This window comes from Phocoena phocoena, chromosome 2 (assembly GCF_963924675.1).
Source record: "Phocoena phocoena chromosome 2, mPhoPho1.1, whole genome shotgun sequence".
Classification (NCBI taxonomy): Eukaryota; Metazoa; Chordata; class Mammalia; order Artiodactyla; family Phocoenidae; genus Phocoena; species Phocoena phocoena.
Genome location: NC_089220.1, coordinates 93,127,398 through 93,143,401, shown reverse-complemented (window position 1 = coordinate 93,143,401; position 16,004 = coordinate 93,127,398). Strand labels below are relative to the sequence as shown.

The window sequence follows — 16,004 nt, the reverse complement described above, 5'->3', positions numbered from 1 at the left end:
GAGAAAGCCTGTGTGCAGCAATGAAGACCCAACACAGCCAAAAATAAATAAATTTTTTAAAAAAAGGTAAGTATACAAAGGAGAGAAAAATCAGATTGACATAAGAATTTTCACCTGTCCTATAGTATCTAGGAGACAAGAAAGCAATATTGTTAAGTGAAAAGGGGGAGCTTGAACCCAGCTATTTAATGGCTTTCTCAAAAAGTTCACAATTCTCTTGGAAAATATTAAGGATAAACTCAAGCAAAAAGAAAACATCTAATTCTTGCTTCAGCAGCACATATACTAGAATTGGAATGATACAGAGATTAGCATGGCCCCTGGACAAGGATTACACACAAATTTTTGAAGTGTTCCATATTTTCCCCCTCAGACCCTGGCCATGCCCTCAACCATGGCAGAGAGTGCCATTGCTCCTAGCAGAAGCCCAGCTCCCTCAGGGCTCCTGCTCCAGCCCCTTGGGCCCTGGACTCACCCCCCTGATGGCAGCAACCACCACTGAACCAGGAGAAGCTCTAGCTTGCAACTGACTCTAGCCCCTCCAACCCCAGCCCTACTTCCCACCAAGGAGGCAGCTGCCAATACACCCCAGGAGAAGACATGGCCCCTGTTCACTTCATGTCCTGCTCTCCCACTAAAGCCACTGGCCACACACAGACTGCATAGGGATGTTCCCATACACCATGAAGACTGGGATAGGTAACTTTCACCTAATTTCATAGAGACAGAGAAAATCAAACAAAATGAGAAGACAGGAATATGTTTCAAACAAAAGAGCAAAATAAAACCTCAAGGGGGGAGGAACCCTAATAAAATGAAGATAAGTAATTTACTTGATAAAGACTATAAAGAAATGGTCATAAAGATGCTCATTGAACTCGGGAGAAAAATTGAGGAACTCATAGCTTTAACAAAGACAGAACATATAAGAAAGAACCAATCAGAGCTGAAGAATACAATAAGTGAAATGAAAACTATACACTGGAACGAATTAATAGCAAATTAGGTGATACAGAAAAACGTACAAGTGACCTGGAAGTTAGAATAATGGAAATCACCCGATCAGAACAGCCAAAAATTATATATATATATATATATATATATATATATATTTTAGTGATAGTTAAAGCGACTTCTAGGACAACATAAAGTGTACTAAGGTTCACATTATAGGGATCCCATAAGGAGGAGTGAGAGAGAGAAAGGGGCAGAAAATGTATTTGATGAAATTATAGCTAAAAACTTCCCTAACCCAAAGAGAGAAACAGATACCCAGGTCCAGTAAGCACAGAAAGTCCCAAGCAAGATGAACCCAAAGAGAGACCAAGACATACCATCATTGAAACAGCAGAAATTATAGAGAATTTTAAAGGCAGCAAGAGAAAACAAAGAGGTACATCCAGGGCATCCCCCATAAGGCTATCTGCTGATTTTTCAGCAGAAACTTTGCAGGCCAGAAGGGAGTGGCATGATATATTTAAAGTGGTGAAAGGAAATAACCTATAACCTCAGATACTCTACCCAGCAAGGTTATCATTCAGAATTGAAGGAGAGATAGTATGCCTGACAACAAAAACAAAGAGTTCATCACCACTAAACTGGCCTTAAAAGAAATGTTAAAGGGTCTTCTTTAAGTGAAAAGGAAAAAACTATAACAAGAAATAAAATATATGAAATGGAAAATCTCAGTGGCAAATGCAAATAACAGTAAAGGCAGTGGATCAACCACTGAAATAAGCTAACATGAAGATTAAAAGACAAAATTGTAAAATCAGTTGTAACTACAATAAACAGTAAAGGGATAGACATAAAGATGTAAAATATGACATCAAAAACAAAACATGGTGGAGGAGTGAAAAATGGAGATCTTTTAAAATGAACTGAAATGACTATCAGTTTAAAATAAGTAGATATAGGTCGATATATATGAACTTCATGGTAACCACAAATAAAAAACCAAAAATATATATGCAAAAATTAGGAACCCAAACATAACACTAAATAAAATCATTAAACAACAAAGAAGTGACTAAGAGAAGAGAACAGAAAAGAACTACAAAAACAACCAGAAAACAGGTAACAAAATGGCAATATGTACCTACCTATCAATAATCACTTTAAATGTAAGTGGACTAAATGCTCCAAAAGACATAGGGTGGCTGATTGGATTTAAAAAAACCAAACAAGACCCATCTGTATGCTGCCTACAAGAAGCTCACTTCAGAGCTGAAAACAGACTGAAAATGAAGGGATGGAAGATGTTCCATGCAAATGGAAACGAATAAAGCTGGGGTAGCAGTACTCATCAGATAAGGTGGACTTTAAAATGAAGTCTATAATAAAAGACAAAGAAGGGCATTATATAGTGATAAAGTGGCTATCAATCCAAAAGAGGCTATAAATTCGTAAATGTGTGCCTATCTGCACTTAATATAGGAGCATCTAAATACATAAAGCAAATATTAACTGACATAAAGAGAGAAATTGACAGTAATACAATAATAGTAGAGGACTTTACCACCTGACTTACATCAGTGGATAGATCATCCAGACAAAAAGTCAATAAGGAAACATTGGCCTTAAATGACATGTTAGAACAGGTGAACTTAACAGATATGTACAAGATATTCCACCCCAAAAAAGCAGAATACACATTCTTTTCAAGTACACATGGAGCTTTCGCCAGAGTAGATCACATGCTAGGCCATAAAACAATTATCAATAAATTTAAGAAGACTGAAATTATATTAAGCTTCTTTTTGACCACAACAGGATTAAACTAGAAATCAGTTACAAGAAGAAGAATGGAAAAAGAAACATATGGAGACCTAACAACTTGCTACTAAGAAAAACCCCAATGGGTCAATGAAGAAATTGAAGAGGAAAACAGAAAATATCTTGAGACAAATGAAAATAAAAACACAAATTTTGAAAATCTATGGGAAGCAGCAAAAGCAGTTCTAAGAGGGAAGTTTATAGCAATACAGGCCTAACTCAAGAAATAAGCAAAATCGATAAACCTTTAGTCAGACTCATTAAGAAAAATGAGACAGGGCCCAAATAAATAAAATTAGAAATGAAAGAGAAGTTATAATCAATATCACAGATAAGATATACAATCATAAGAGAATACTTCAAATAGTTGTACAACAACAGACATTTGCAGGACAGACCCATGTTTTTCGGGTTCTTCCCATGACAGTGTGAGTGGCCTCTGTGGGCATTACTGGCCTCTGTCGGAACACTTGCAATCTACCCACGTGTGTTAGAATTCTTTTCCCACACGTCTTTGCAGTCTGTTCCCGCTGAAAGTCCGCTAAGACTTGCCTACAATTGCTGACAGCCTCATCCCACCCCAACACTTGTACACTCACTCTCAGGCTAAAAAGCCATATTGCTTAATTTCTGGTGCAGTTTTAGTGAACTTAAAGCCATCTGAGAAAAGAGACCAAAAAAAAAAAAAAGTAAACCATCAAAATCAGAAGCAGAAAATAACAGGGAGAGCCTGATTCCTTTCTTCCTCTCTTCCTTCGTTCTTTCACACTTTAGTCTAAAAGCCATAGTTGAGACCAATCTAGTTAGGTCTCATATTGTTGCAGGGCAGCAGTGACTTGATGTGGGGTGTCAGAGAAGCAGGGTAGGGATGGTGTCTGTGTGTAGTGTAATAGGGTGGGAATCAGGGGTGGCAGCAACAGGAGATAATTTACATGCATAGGGGTTGATCAAATAAGGAAACATATTGAGAGTAATGGGGGGCTGTGACACTGTAATAGTGTGAGTATACCTAGCTCCCAGATCTTCTAAATACTGTTCTCCTCTAACAGGAACCAGGGCTCTTTGAGAAATGGCTGACTTCAGGACTGGGACAGGGACAAGACAAGGTAAGTCTGGAAGACCTTGCTGTACCAAAAAGTAAGGAAGTGCCCAAAGAATGATGGGGACATGTCAAATGGGTACAGAAAACATCTTGAAGGGCCTCCTGCTGGCTAATCTTGAGACGATTTATACATCAGAAACAAATGATAATAATAACAGATTCTAATCCAGTGAATAAAACAGAAATTCATGAGTCCACCATGATTTAAAAAAAAAAAAAAATGAGGAAAAGATAAAACTTCTCTTTATAGTAGAGGATCAGCTAATGAATGTAATTGGAATAACAGCATTAGGAAATCACCACTTGGCAACCACCATAGTGATAATTAATCCAGCTAAGCAACATTGATTAATGTATGGAAGTTTGATGAAGAATGGACCATTTACACTGTCTCTAAGTCCTTCCCACAAAATACTGATTACAAAAACGAAAAGTAACTACATTGGAGAAACCTGGAAGGCCCCACTTTATGAGTGATTGGAGTTAACATTGCCAGTGCTGGCATTGTGTTGCACCTAATATGATGCAGTAAGAACACAGCATCACTTCTGTGATATTTGTATTACAAATGCATGAAGTGAATCTGATCATGAGGAAACATCAGACAAACCCAAATTAAGGGGTATTCTTCAAAATAACTGGCCAGTAATCTTCAAAAGGGTCAAGTTCTTGAAAGTCAAGGAGATATATAAGAACTTTCAGGTTGAAGGATCCCAGAGAGATGTGATAACAAAATGCAATATGTGATCCCAGCTAAGCCATGCCCGGACTCCAACCTACAGAAACTGAGATAATATTGTAAATGGGTGTTGTTTTAAACCACTAATTTTTTGGTAATTTGTTACACAGCATAGAACACTAATCCATGGGTGATCTTACTCATGCACATAGATACAAAAATCTTGAACAAAAGATTAGCAAATAGAATCCAGCAATTCATGAAAATGATGCTATATCACAAGTAAGATAGGTTTCTCCGAGAGATAGAATATGGGTTTAATGTGTGACCATCATCAATAGTTAACCACGATAACAGAATAAAGAAGATAGAATCTCATGATTACCTCAAAAGATACAGAAAAACCTGATCACATTCACAATCTATTCATGATTACAACTCTCCAAAAAAAAAAACCCAACTATGCCTTTAGTAAGCATCACAATTAATGGTGAATTATACAAAACTTTTCCTCAGTTCAGGAATGAGCTATGTATACCTATTATCCCACTTGTATTCAATGTTTTACTAGAGGTGCTAGCTAGTTCAAAAGATAAAAAATAAAAGGCATAAGAAATTGGAAAGGAAATAATCCAAAGAACCTAAATAAAAATTAGACTTAAGTAAGTTTATAAAGGTTCCTGGATACAAGATCAACATATGAATATGAATTGTATTTTTACCTCCCAGCATCAAATTAAAATGAAATTTTAGCAAGACTATATTGATTAGAAGAAACTGAAGGTCTTGGGAGAACTTCACTGACAAAAGGAGCAGGATGATATGGTTCACGTCCTCCAGAATCACCACTGTGGTGACTTCAAGAAACTCCTCTGTAAATAGGCTGCAAAGATCAAATAGCTGCAAGAGTTAGCACCTCTAGTTGCCAGGATCCCTTATCCTGGTGTCAAAAAGTGCTTATTCTTAATGTCTTTGTGTAGCCTGAGTATAAATATATAAATTTAAATGTATATGTATAAGCATTTGGACACACTATAGGCAAACTCTTAAGCACCTTGCTTTTTGACTTACCAGTACTGTACCTTGGAGATAAATCCAAATTACAAATATGTCTACTACATTCTCATTTTTTAAACTTTTTAGTTTGAGATTATTTCAAACTTACAGAAGGATTTCAGGAAGAGGATAAAGAACTCCAATATACCCTCACTCAGATTCACCAATTGCAGACATTTGGGCTGCATCTGCTTCATATTTGCTTTATCACTCCCTCTTCCCTCCTTTCCTCATGTGTGTGTGTGTCTGTGTGTGTTTTCCTGATCCATTTGAAAGCAGGTTGCATAAATCATGCCCCTTTATCCCTAAATCCTTCAGTGTGTATTTCTTAAAAACAAGGACATTATCTTTAATAAACAGAATACAATTTTATAAAATTCAGATATAAAACTATTCTTATATAATCCATATTCAGATTTCATCAGCTGTCCCAATAATGTCCTTTTATACTATTTTTTTTCCTGACAAAGGATCCCACCCAGGATTGAGTATTTGTCTTGTTTCTCTAGGTTCTTTTTAATCTGAAATAGTTCTCAGCCTTCTTTCTTTCCTGACACTGACAATTTTGAAGAGTTTTTTCCTTTTATTACCTCATTCATTTTACTAGATGGAGAGCTGAGAAAAGATGAATTGAATTGGCCTTAATGGCTCTTTCTTTACCTACTTTCTACAGATTCTAAGTTAGCTCAGAGGAAGAACATGTTGGTATTAGCTCCGGAACTCCAGAGGCTCCCCCTTTCTAACAAGGCCACTTCCTCGACCAGGTTGCTATCACTGCTATTGGTCACATGTATTCTCTGACCCCTTTTCATCTAGACAGAGCATTGGGTAGCGGTTCTTTGCAGGGGTTGGGGAGTCCCTGTCTACTGAAGTGCTTTCTTTTTTTTTTTAACATCTTTATTGGAGTATAATTGCTTTACAATGGTGTGTTAGTTTCTGCTGTATAACAAAGTGAATCAGCTATATGTATACATATATTTCCATCTCTTCCCTCTTGCGCCTCCCTCCCACCCTCCGTATCCCACCTCTCTAGGTGGTCACAAAGCACTGAGCTGATCTCTGTGTGCTATGTGGCTGAATTGCTTTCTTTCTTTTTTTTTTGAAGTGCTTTCTTAAGCACAGTTCTCTGTGAAGAAAATGAGAGCTCAGGAGCTCATGTGTGCTTTGCTATTTCTCAACTTATAACTTCTTCTTTGATGAATAATTTTATTTGCCCAGTGTGGCATTAGGGGTGTGTGTGTGTGTGTGTGTGTGTGTGTGTGTGTGTGTGTATACCTCTTTTGCACTATAATTGATGACTGTGAAGGGAAATACTCCAGTCTATCCCAATGCTATGCATTTTGGGAAGCAGCAAAAGCCATCTGCCTCTTTCCCCGGTGTGAGACACAGTCCCTCAAAGTCCCTGGAGTGGTGTGGTCACTGGGAAGCTGGATGAGTGCCCTAAGGGGGCAGAGTTGCCATAGTATCCACTGATGTGGAGGCAAATCTTCTGTGTATGTGTTTGTGTGTGTGTGTATGTCTGTAATATATATATATAAGAGAAACTTGGAAAGATGAAGAGAGGTTATATGTTCAGTTAATTCTCTGAAATCTAATCTTTTAAGTTTTAAAGCAACCAAGTAACAGTATCTCAGGCAGCATTCTAGAATTTTGAAGTGTAATGTAAGGGATTATGATGTATGGGAAATCCAAGTTGGAAGGTACCTGAAGTACAGATGAAATCAGTTTGCAGCTACTGAAAGTAGGAAGGAACATGTAAGTTGTTTATTACAAACAAGAAGAACCAAAGTAACAGGCTTGGAGAAATGAAGTTAAAAGGATTAGATGTAGCTCCTGAATAGAAGTGAAAGACCAACATTGTTTCACTAAAATGGCTTCACAACAGCCTTTCACTGCAGATGACTTCGGTATCTACTATGTCCTGTGAGCCTCTATCTACTACAGTTTTCTAGATAAGTTTAGCTGGGCTGGGGTGGGGTGGGGGGAAGCCATGCTTAAAGGGGTCATGAGGTACATGCCGAATTTTGAATGGATTCCTCAGGGTTGACCCATTGGAGGTCTCCCAAAGGGAAGGGATGGGAAGATGTTATTTAATATCTAGCCAATAGTTATTCCTAAAGAGTGACAGCCCAGGGCCTCCTGTGACATTGGTAAATAAAAGGGGAAGTGTCCCTCCGTGTAAAAGCGAGCACTTTTCAAACTGGCAGAATTGTAAGTAGAGATACTGACATGAGGTAGCTGTCTCTTGGAGTCCCAATTTTAGATACTATGTGGAAAGAAAACCTAAAAGGATGAAGATATTGGGCTGCCTGGTACAGTAGCCAAATTACAAAAGGAAGCTCTGTGTGGAAAGAAGAGGACCCTCTCCTCTGTGCAGGTCTGGTTGATCCACATGGACACACGAATTCCGTAGCTACTGTTAAGGACATCCTGGATCAGTCATTTCTTTAAAGAAATTTTTTTAGGTTACCATTAACTATGTAATCTGTGCCTCGTTCCTTGCATTGTTTAATCCTCACAATCCAATAATCCTATAAGGCAGGTAACACTATTCCTATTTTATAGATGAGAAACAGATATGAGTCCCAGATCATGTAGCTGGTAAGTGACCATCAAAATTTAAACTAAATGCTCTTTCTCTCCCCCCTCTATGTATGTGTGTGTGTTTATATATGTATGTATTATATATACATATATAACATACACACATATGTGCTCTTAATATATGTATATATTCTCTTAATATGTGTATATATTATGCTCTCAAATATATATATGGCATATATATGTATATACACACACATATATACTCCTAATATTTGATATATAAATCCAAATAACTCTTGACAGACAGATGATGGGTAGGTAGATAGATAGATAGATATCCCTTCTCTCTGTGTGCCACTGCACATGCCTTAGTATATTACCGTGGGCAAATGACGAAACCATTTATTTACACATGATATCTCACCTGTAAAACAGGATTTAAAGATAACGGTACCTACCCCATAGAATTGTTGAAAGAATTAAATGGGAAAGTTCATGTTAAGTACTTAACATAGTGTCAGGTCAATACAAGATAGCTATTGTTATTAACTACTATCTATTATTATTATTACTGGTAATAATAATTAAATTACTTGCCCAGCAAAAAAGGAAATACTTTGATATTTAGAGAGGAAGTCTGCATTTTAGCAAAGCAATTCTAGGTCTCTGAAAGGCCAAATTTTTCTGTCCTCTTGCTTTGGTTTAAGGAAGAAACTTTATCTCTGCTTATTTGGCCGCAGGCACTGTTCAAAGAGTCCCAAACAAAGTAATGCAATTTTAGACTCCAAGTCCGAATCCTTCTGTCTTTGATAGGGAATGTGTTTGGTGGAAGTCTTATGAAGGACTCTTCTTTGTGTCATTAGGTTGAGATGGCCTTATTTCATTTGTACGTATTTTGTTTCCTCAAAATGCTGTCCTTTCTTTCCATGTGGCACCAACACAGCACAGAGTGCACAGATCACTATGACCCCTTTCCAGTTAATGGGGCTGATGAGAACCAGCCCCATTTCCAGGGCGTGACTGGTCTGCAGAACCTGGGCAACACATGCTACATGAATGCCATCTTACAGTGTCTCTGCAGCATCTCACCGCTGGTGGAATACTTTCTCTCTGGAAAGTACATTACCGCTCTTCAAAAGTAAGACAATTTGCCATCCCTGCAGCCGGGCCCTCACCCCTGCTCTCCAAGGTGAGGTTAGGGAAGGGACCCTCTAGAATCCCTATGAAGGGCTAAACCAGTTAGGAGAGGCTGCAGTGCCCCAGATCCCATTTCTAGGGTGTGTAAAATGGGAAGGTCAACCAAGAAATGAATGAAGCTTTGTTTGGGGTCTGATGCCACATGCTTAGCCGGAATCATTTCCCTTCCTTCTTCCAAGGGATTGCAGTGAGGTTGCCACTGCTTTTGCCTACATGATGACAGACATGTGGCTTGGAGACTCTGACTGTGTCTCACCAGAAATATTTTGGTCAGCTTTTGGCAAACTCTACCCAGCATTTATGAAAAAAACGCAGCAAGATGCTCAGGAATTCTTGATTTATGTCCTGAATGAACTTCATGAAACTCTGAAAAAGGTAAGTAGAATTAATGGCCTTGAAATAGACCTTTAGCTCTATCGGCAACTTTCACTTTTCATTCTTTTATTTGTTCAGTCAGTATTGCCTACTCGGTGCTGAGCACAGGTGCTGGGGTCACTATGGGGAACATTCAAGTTAGTATTTGAATGGGCCTGTATTTCCCAAACTTGGCTGTTTATCGGAATCACCTGGGGAGATTTTATGGCACAGCTTCTTAGGCCCTCTGGTGTTATTGAATTAGAATGCCTGCGTTGTCTTCTGGGAAAACTCACTTGGGATTTCCAGTAATCAGCCGGTGTGGGGACCACTGGTCTAGTTCCCTTGGCAGTAACATCTGCATTGACTATTTTTTAGAGTGAAAATTACATTTTTTTATAAAAATATATTCCTCATGAGGTATAATATATAAAATTTACAATTTAAAACAAGTGTTCTTGGTAGCTACAAACCCGAGGAAATATTAAGCTTGGTGTAAGGTGAAAGGACAGATCTGTAAACTGCAGTTTCATCTTTATACTAAATGTGCCTAACCTGAGTTCTTCACTGGATTAGGACATACATTTAATAAAACATGAAATTGCCAGTTACTAAGGAGGTTGCCTTTATTTATAAGACTCACTACCTTCAGCCTTGATCTGAGACCACACTCTCCAAAGATATGCCCTAGACTTTATGCAGTGTCTTTGTGCTGCTGTTAGCTTACCTCATAGCCAGGAGACACTTATCATGAAAGACCACAAACTATTACTGTTAACCCCTCTCATCTGCAATCCTCAGCTCCATTTTTAATTTTTACTGAAATATTCACAGCAGCACTTTTTTTAGCCAGAGGGGAGGGTGATGGTCAGTAAAAATCACTGAGGTCCTCATCTGCAACCGGTCTGAAATAAATAGCGTTCTGGTTCTCAAGGTTAAACTTGGAGTTAGAGGCATCAAACTACTGTCAGGGGGAAGACACGGGCAGGTGGGTGTGATGAAAGAAGCAGCCAAAGCGGAGCTTTGTGCACAGTTCCAAAACATAGCTGACTGTGGAGCTAAAGCACCTTCAGAATGTATATTCTGCTGAGGCTGTAGAATCACCAGTCAGGGTATGCTCCCGGAAATACTGTTCCTGAGCATCAGCTAGATTCAAATCAGGCTACAAGGCTAGTGAAATTGGGCTGCCCTTGGAGTTTAAGATTTGCTCTTTAAAAAATTATTTTCTAACAATAAAAGAAGAGACTAAGGAACGTAACCTGAAGGGACTGGAGGAGAGATCCAATTCCTTTATCTTACCTCTAGATCAGCTTGCATGACCAGAAGCTAGTTTGCAGCTTACCCTCAGCCCAGGAAAAACTGCCTGCAGGACCCTATATCACATTATCATTTACTGTCAGTTTATGGCACCATGGATATATGTTTTACCAGGGTTAGGGTGTCCTCATTCCTCAGGTTCACTTAAAGAGGGAAATAACTGAATTATCAGAAATCACACATATTATACGCTCTTAAGAAGATCTTATTCTGTTTATTTTCTGAATCCAAAACTAAGTGGTTTTGGGTAGCATTCTGTTAGAAAAATCAGGTCATTCTATTAAAAATATTTTGATAACCAGTAGTTGATTTGGGGTGAATTTGTTCCTTTATTCAGTACCACCGAAGAAGATCATATGAAAAAAGATCTATTCCGAGATTCTGCAGGAAGATGATTGCCAACGAGTCCTCCATCATCACCCGGCTGTTTGAAGGGCAGCTCAATTATAGCATCATATGTTTAAAGTGTGAGAACTGTACCTACAAGAATGAAGTCTTCACCGTCCTCTCCCTCCCCATTCCATCCAAATACGAGTGCTCTCTTCAGGTAGGGATTCTTACTCCATGAGACTTCTTTTGTCTTTCTCTACCCCAGCCCTGGGTTTTCCAAGGCTGTTTCCTACATTTTCTAGTATGAGGGGAGCTACTTTATAACTTAAAAAAATTGGAAACCCGTGATGAGAACATTTTGTAGAAAAGTGACATACAGCCAAAAGTTACTATGAATTCAGATGTATCTCTAAATGTGCGCAGTGAAAGAGCCTCACTGTAAAACTGGAAAGATGGGTGGGCTTTATACAGTCTATTGAGATGGCTTGGTGCATATAGGGAATTTATACTTATAAAAATTTTATGGCCCTTTCTCATCCCAGAGGTCTGTAGGTACATATTAGGAAATGACTTTGACTCTTATTCTTGAGCTCTTATGTTTTGGACAAAAGCTGAGGAATCTGGGGGTAAGATAGAATGGAATAGTGCCTTAGTTTACCTCTAGAGTTTTCTTTACCATAATACCAAAAGTTAATCTGTAAACAGAGGAGTGGTGGAAGTCGGGGACAGGGGTGGGTGGTAGGTGGCAGTAAAAGCCAGGGAACTGTGAGGAGGGAGGGAGCAATAAGTTTCCTTGCAGGAAAACACACATTTATATTTTTCTTCTTAAATTGCTAAAAGTCTTGAAATACCAGAGTTAGAGAAAATAATCCTACTACTTATTCAGAACTGGGCTTTGTTCTCAGATCAAACTGCTAAACACTACTGAAGATGAATTCCAAAGCCTCTAAGTGAGGTGCTGGCAATCTGTGCTCGTCTTCCTCGTTAGGTTAATGGTTTGCAGAGCGGGGAGCCTGGCTGGTTGAGGATGTCTCCTGTGGGCATGAGATCTAATTCTCTCTGTTCTGCTGTCTTTATTATGGGCCACCCCCAAATACAGGGATACGGTCATTTTTCAGTCCCCAGATCATTTTTCTGATGAGATGAATAACTTAAAGTAGCTGCCTGACTTGGTTAGTGGAAATTGCATAGTTGGTATTATTCCGAAACAAACCAGAAATGTTAAAATGCTGATTCAGAGATTAGAAATGAGATGGACATTTGGATCTATTTCAATAACTCAGGGAGAAGGCAGCACCTCCTTTGCCAGGTGGACTATATCCAAGCTGCAGCTTGCAGCGCTGGCATCTCTTGGACTTGGAGAAAAGCACAGAGAATTACATTTCCGCAGCTCTTTCAGAGTTCTAATATAGACAGGACCCCAGGTTGAAGTGGATTCAGTTTGGTCACCAAATGCTTCTTCCCTCAACAGGACTGTCTCCAGTGTTTTTTTCAACAAGACACACTGACCTGGAACAACCAAATTTACTGTTCCTTTTGCAAAACCAAGCAAGAAACAGCTGTGAAGGCCAATATTTCTAAAGCACCAAAAATAATTGTCTTTCACTTAAAAAGGTATGGATTTTGACATTTTGTGAGAAGATTTTTTGAACAGCTTTATCATGATATAATTCACATACCATGCAATTCACCTATTTAAGTGTACAATTCAATGGTGTTGAGTATATTACATTAATTTTTTAAAATCTGTGGTAAAATATATATAACAAAATTTGCCACTTTAAGTATATAATTTCACTGGCATTAATTACATTCACAATATTGTGCATCGATTTTCCAAAACTTTTTCATCACCCTCAACAGAAACTCTGGAACCACTAAGCAATAACTCCCCATTCCTCTTCCCTCCCAGCCCCTGGTAACCTCCAGTCTACTTTCTGTGTCTATAAATTTGCCTGTTCTGATGCTTCATATAAGTGTAGTCACACACCATTTGTCTTTTTTGCTGGCCTATTTCACTTAGCATGTTTCTAAGGTTCATCCTTGTTGTGACGTGTACCAGAAGTTCATTCCTGTTTATAGCTGAATAATACTCTATCGTATGTATGTACATCATATTTTGTTTGTCTATTCAACTGTCGATGGACATTTGGCACTCACTTTGAGTGCTCTTAAAAAATAAATTTCCTATAAAGATGTTATAAAATAAATAAATAAATTCCCTAGCTCCACCCTTGGGGATTCTGTTCGCACAGGTCTGAGGTGGAATCTAAGAATCACTATTTAAAATTTTAACACCCCCCCACACCGCACTCAGTTATTATTTTTATTTTTTTTGTTTTTGTTTTTGCGGTCCACGGGCCTCACTGTTGTGGCCTCTCCCGTTGTGGAGCACAGGCTCCAGACGCACAGGCTCAGCGGCCATGGCTCACGGGCCCAGCCGCTCCGCGGCATGTGGGATCTTCCCAGACCGGGGCACGAACCCGGGTCCCCCGCATCGGTAGGCGGACTCTCAACCACTGCGCCACCAGGGAAGCCCTATTTTTAAATTTATTTTTGGCTGCATTGGTCTTAGTTGCTGTGCGGGCTTTCTCTAGTTGTGGAGCGTGGGTTGTGGTGTGCAGGCTTATTGCGGTGGCTTCTCTTGCTGCCGAGCACGGGCTCTAGGGCACACGGGCTTCGGTAGTTGTGGCTCGCGGGCTCTAGAGCACAGGCTCAGTAGTTGTGGAGCGTGGGCTTACTTGCTCTGCGGCATGTGGGATATTCCCGGGCCAGGGCTCGAGCCCGTGTCCCCTGCATTGACGGGCAGATTCTTAACCGCTGCGCCACCAGGGAAGTCCCAATTTTTATTTTTAAAAGTTACAAATCTACAGAAAGTTTGAAAAGGTATATAATGAATACCCATATACCCTAGAATCTTCATTAGTTGGGGCCACTTTGCCACATTTCCTTTTGCTCTTCCTGCCTGTTTCTCCCTCCAGCCCTCCCTTCCATTTTATTAGCTGAACCGTCTAAAGTAAGATGCAAACACCATGGCATTTCATGCTTAAATACTTCAGCAGGTATCACTTGAGAATAGGACATTCTCCTACATAATCACACCATTATCATATAGCCCAAGAAATTTAACAATAATTTTATATCACCCAAGATACAGTCCATATCTAAATTCCCCCATCCCCAAAATATCTTTCATAACTTTTCTTCCAATCTAGCATCCAGTCAAGGGTCATACATTGCATTTGGCTGTCTCTTTAGTCTCTTTTAATCTAGAAGACTCCTTCCCTCTTTTTTCATATTTGAACAATTTTTTCTCATTTTGAGTTTGTTTAGATTATGTCACCCATCCTGGATTTGTCTAATTGTTTCCCCATAGTTAGATTTAGGCTAAACTTTTTTTTTTTTTTTAGCAAGAATTTGCCATAGCTGATGTTATGGACTTGTCATTACATTACATCAGGAGGCAGATAATAAAAGTTTGTCCCACTACTGGTAATGTTAATTTGATCACTAAGTTAAGGTAGTGACTATACGATCTCACCATTTAAAGGTATAGTAGTTTTCCCCACTGTAACTAGTATCACTCTGGACTCGTGGATATTTTTAAACTTAATTGGTTTAATATCCATTACTATTATCATTCTTCTCCATGCTCAAATTGTTCAAAGTTGGCCAGTGGGATCCCCTTCAAGCCAGCTCCTGTGACCCCATTAGTTAATTTAAGTTTACTTACATATATAAAATGTATCCTTCTTTTATATAGTTCTATGAATTTTGACAAATGTAATGTAACCATCACTGCCAACAGAGATTCTTTCCATCACCCCAAAAAGTTTTCTCATATTCCTTTATAATCAATTCCTTCTCCCACCCTCAGCCCCTAGAAACTTCTGATCTGATTTCCATGTTTATTGCCTTTTCCAGAATGTCGTATGTTATATCATATATGGCCTTTTGAGTTTGGCTTCTTTCACTTAGCACAATGAGATTAACCCATGTTGTGGAATGTAGTCATGGTTCCTTCCTTTTGATTGCTGTGTAGTATACCCTTTTATGAATGTACCAAAATTGTTGATCCATCCACTAGTTGATGAACATTTGAGTTGTTTCCAGTTTGGGGCAGATATGAATACAGCTGCTATAAATTTTGCTTATAGGTTTCTGTGTGGATATAATCTTTGTTTCTTCTGAGATGATACCTAGGCATGGTATTGCTGGGTCATATGATATGATATTCCCTTAGTTTTTGCAAACAAGATTTCTTGCTTTCTGGCACAAGAATATCTCAGCCTCACCCAGTAATTTCCCTTCCCCTGACCTAAACCAGCTGTTTTTCCAAAATGAACATAATTTATTCTTTAAAAAGCTCTGGGGCGATTCTGATACGAACTCAGATTTGGGAATTGCTGATCTGTATAACACATAGAGAATGTGACAAGATTTTCACAAAATTTTATCTTATTAAAGATATATTAAAACCTCCAAGTTGGAAAACAGGACACTGCGAAGACAGTGTGTGCTGAAATCAACATAAGGAAAAGCTGAGTCAGCTTGGTTAGAGTGAACAGCATCAGACGGAGGGAAGACTTCTGGAAGTTATCAATGTGATTTCTACTCCCCCTGATGCTGAGCTTGGCTTTATCCCTT

General features: G+C 38.8%; 1 protein-coding gene and 1 pseudogene across 1 annotated transcript in view; both read left to right on the top strand.

Moving 5' to 3' along the window:
- The first annotated feature begins 265 nt into the window (after positions 1-265).
- On the top strand, positions 266-365 carry LOC136119492 (U6 spliceosomal RNA; annotated as a pseudogene).
- Positions 366-7,329: 6,964 nt separating this feature from the next.
- Positions 7,330-16,004, top strand: part of USP50 (ubiquitin specific peptidase 50) — a 31,134-nt gene continuing 22,459 nt past the window's right edge. The window contains exons 1-5 of the mRNA XM_065872576.1: positions 7,330-7,535; positions 9,103-9,297; positions 9,536-9,731; positions 11,365-11,574; positions 12,829-12,971. Of these exons, the coding sequence (XP_065728648.1) occupies positions 7,483-7,535; positions 9,103-9,297; positions 9,536-9,731; positions 11,365-11,574; positions 12,829-12,971 (797 nt within the window). The 5' untranslated portion in view covers positions 7,330-7,482. The remainder of the gene's footprint in view (positions 7,536-9,102; positions 9,298-9,535; positions 9,732-11,364; positions 11,575-12,828; positions 12,972-16,004) is intronic.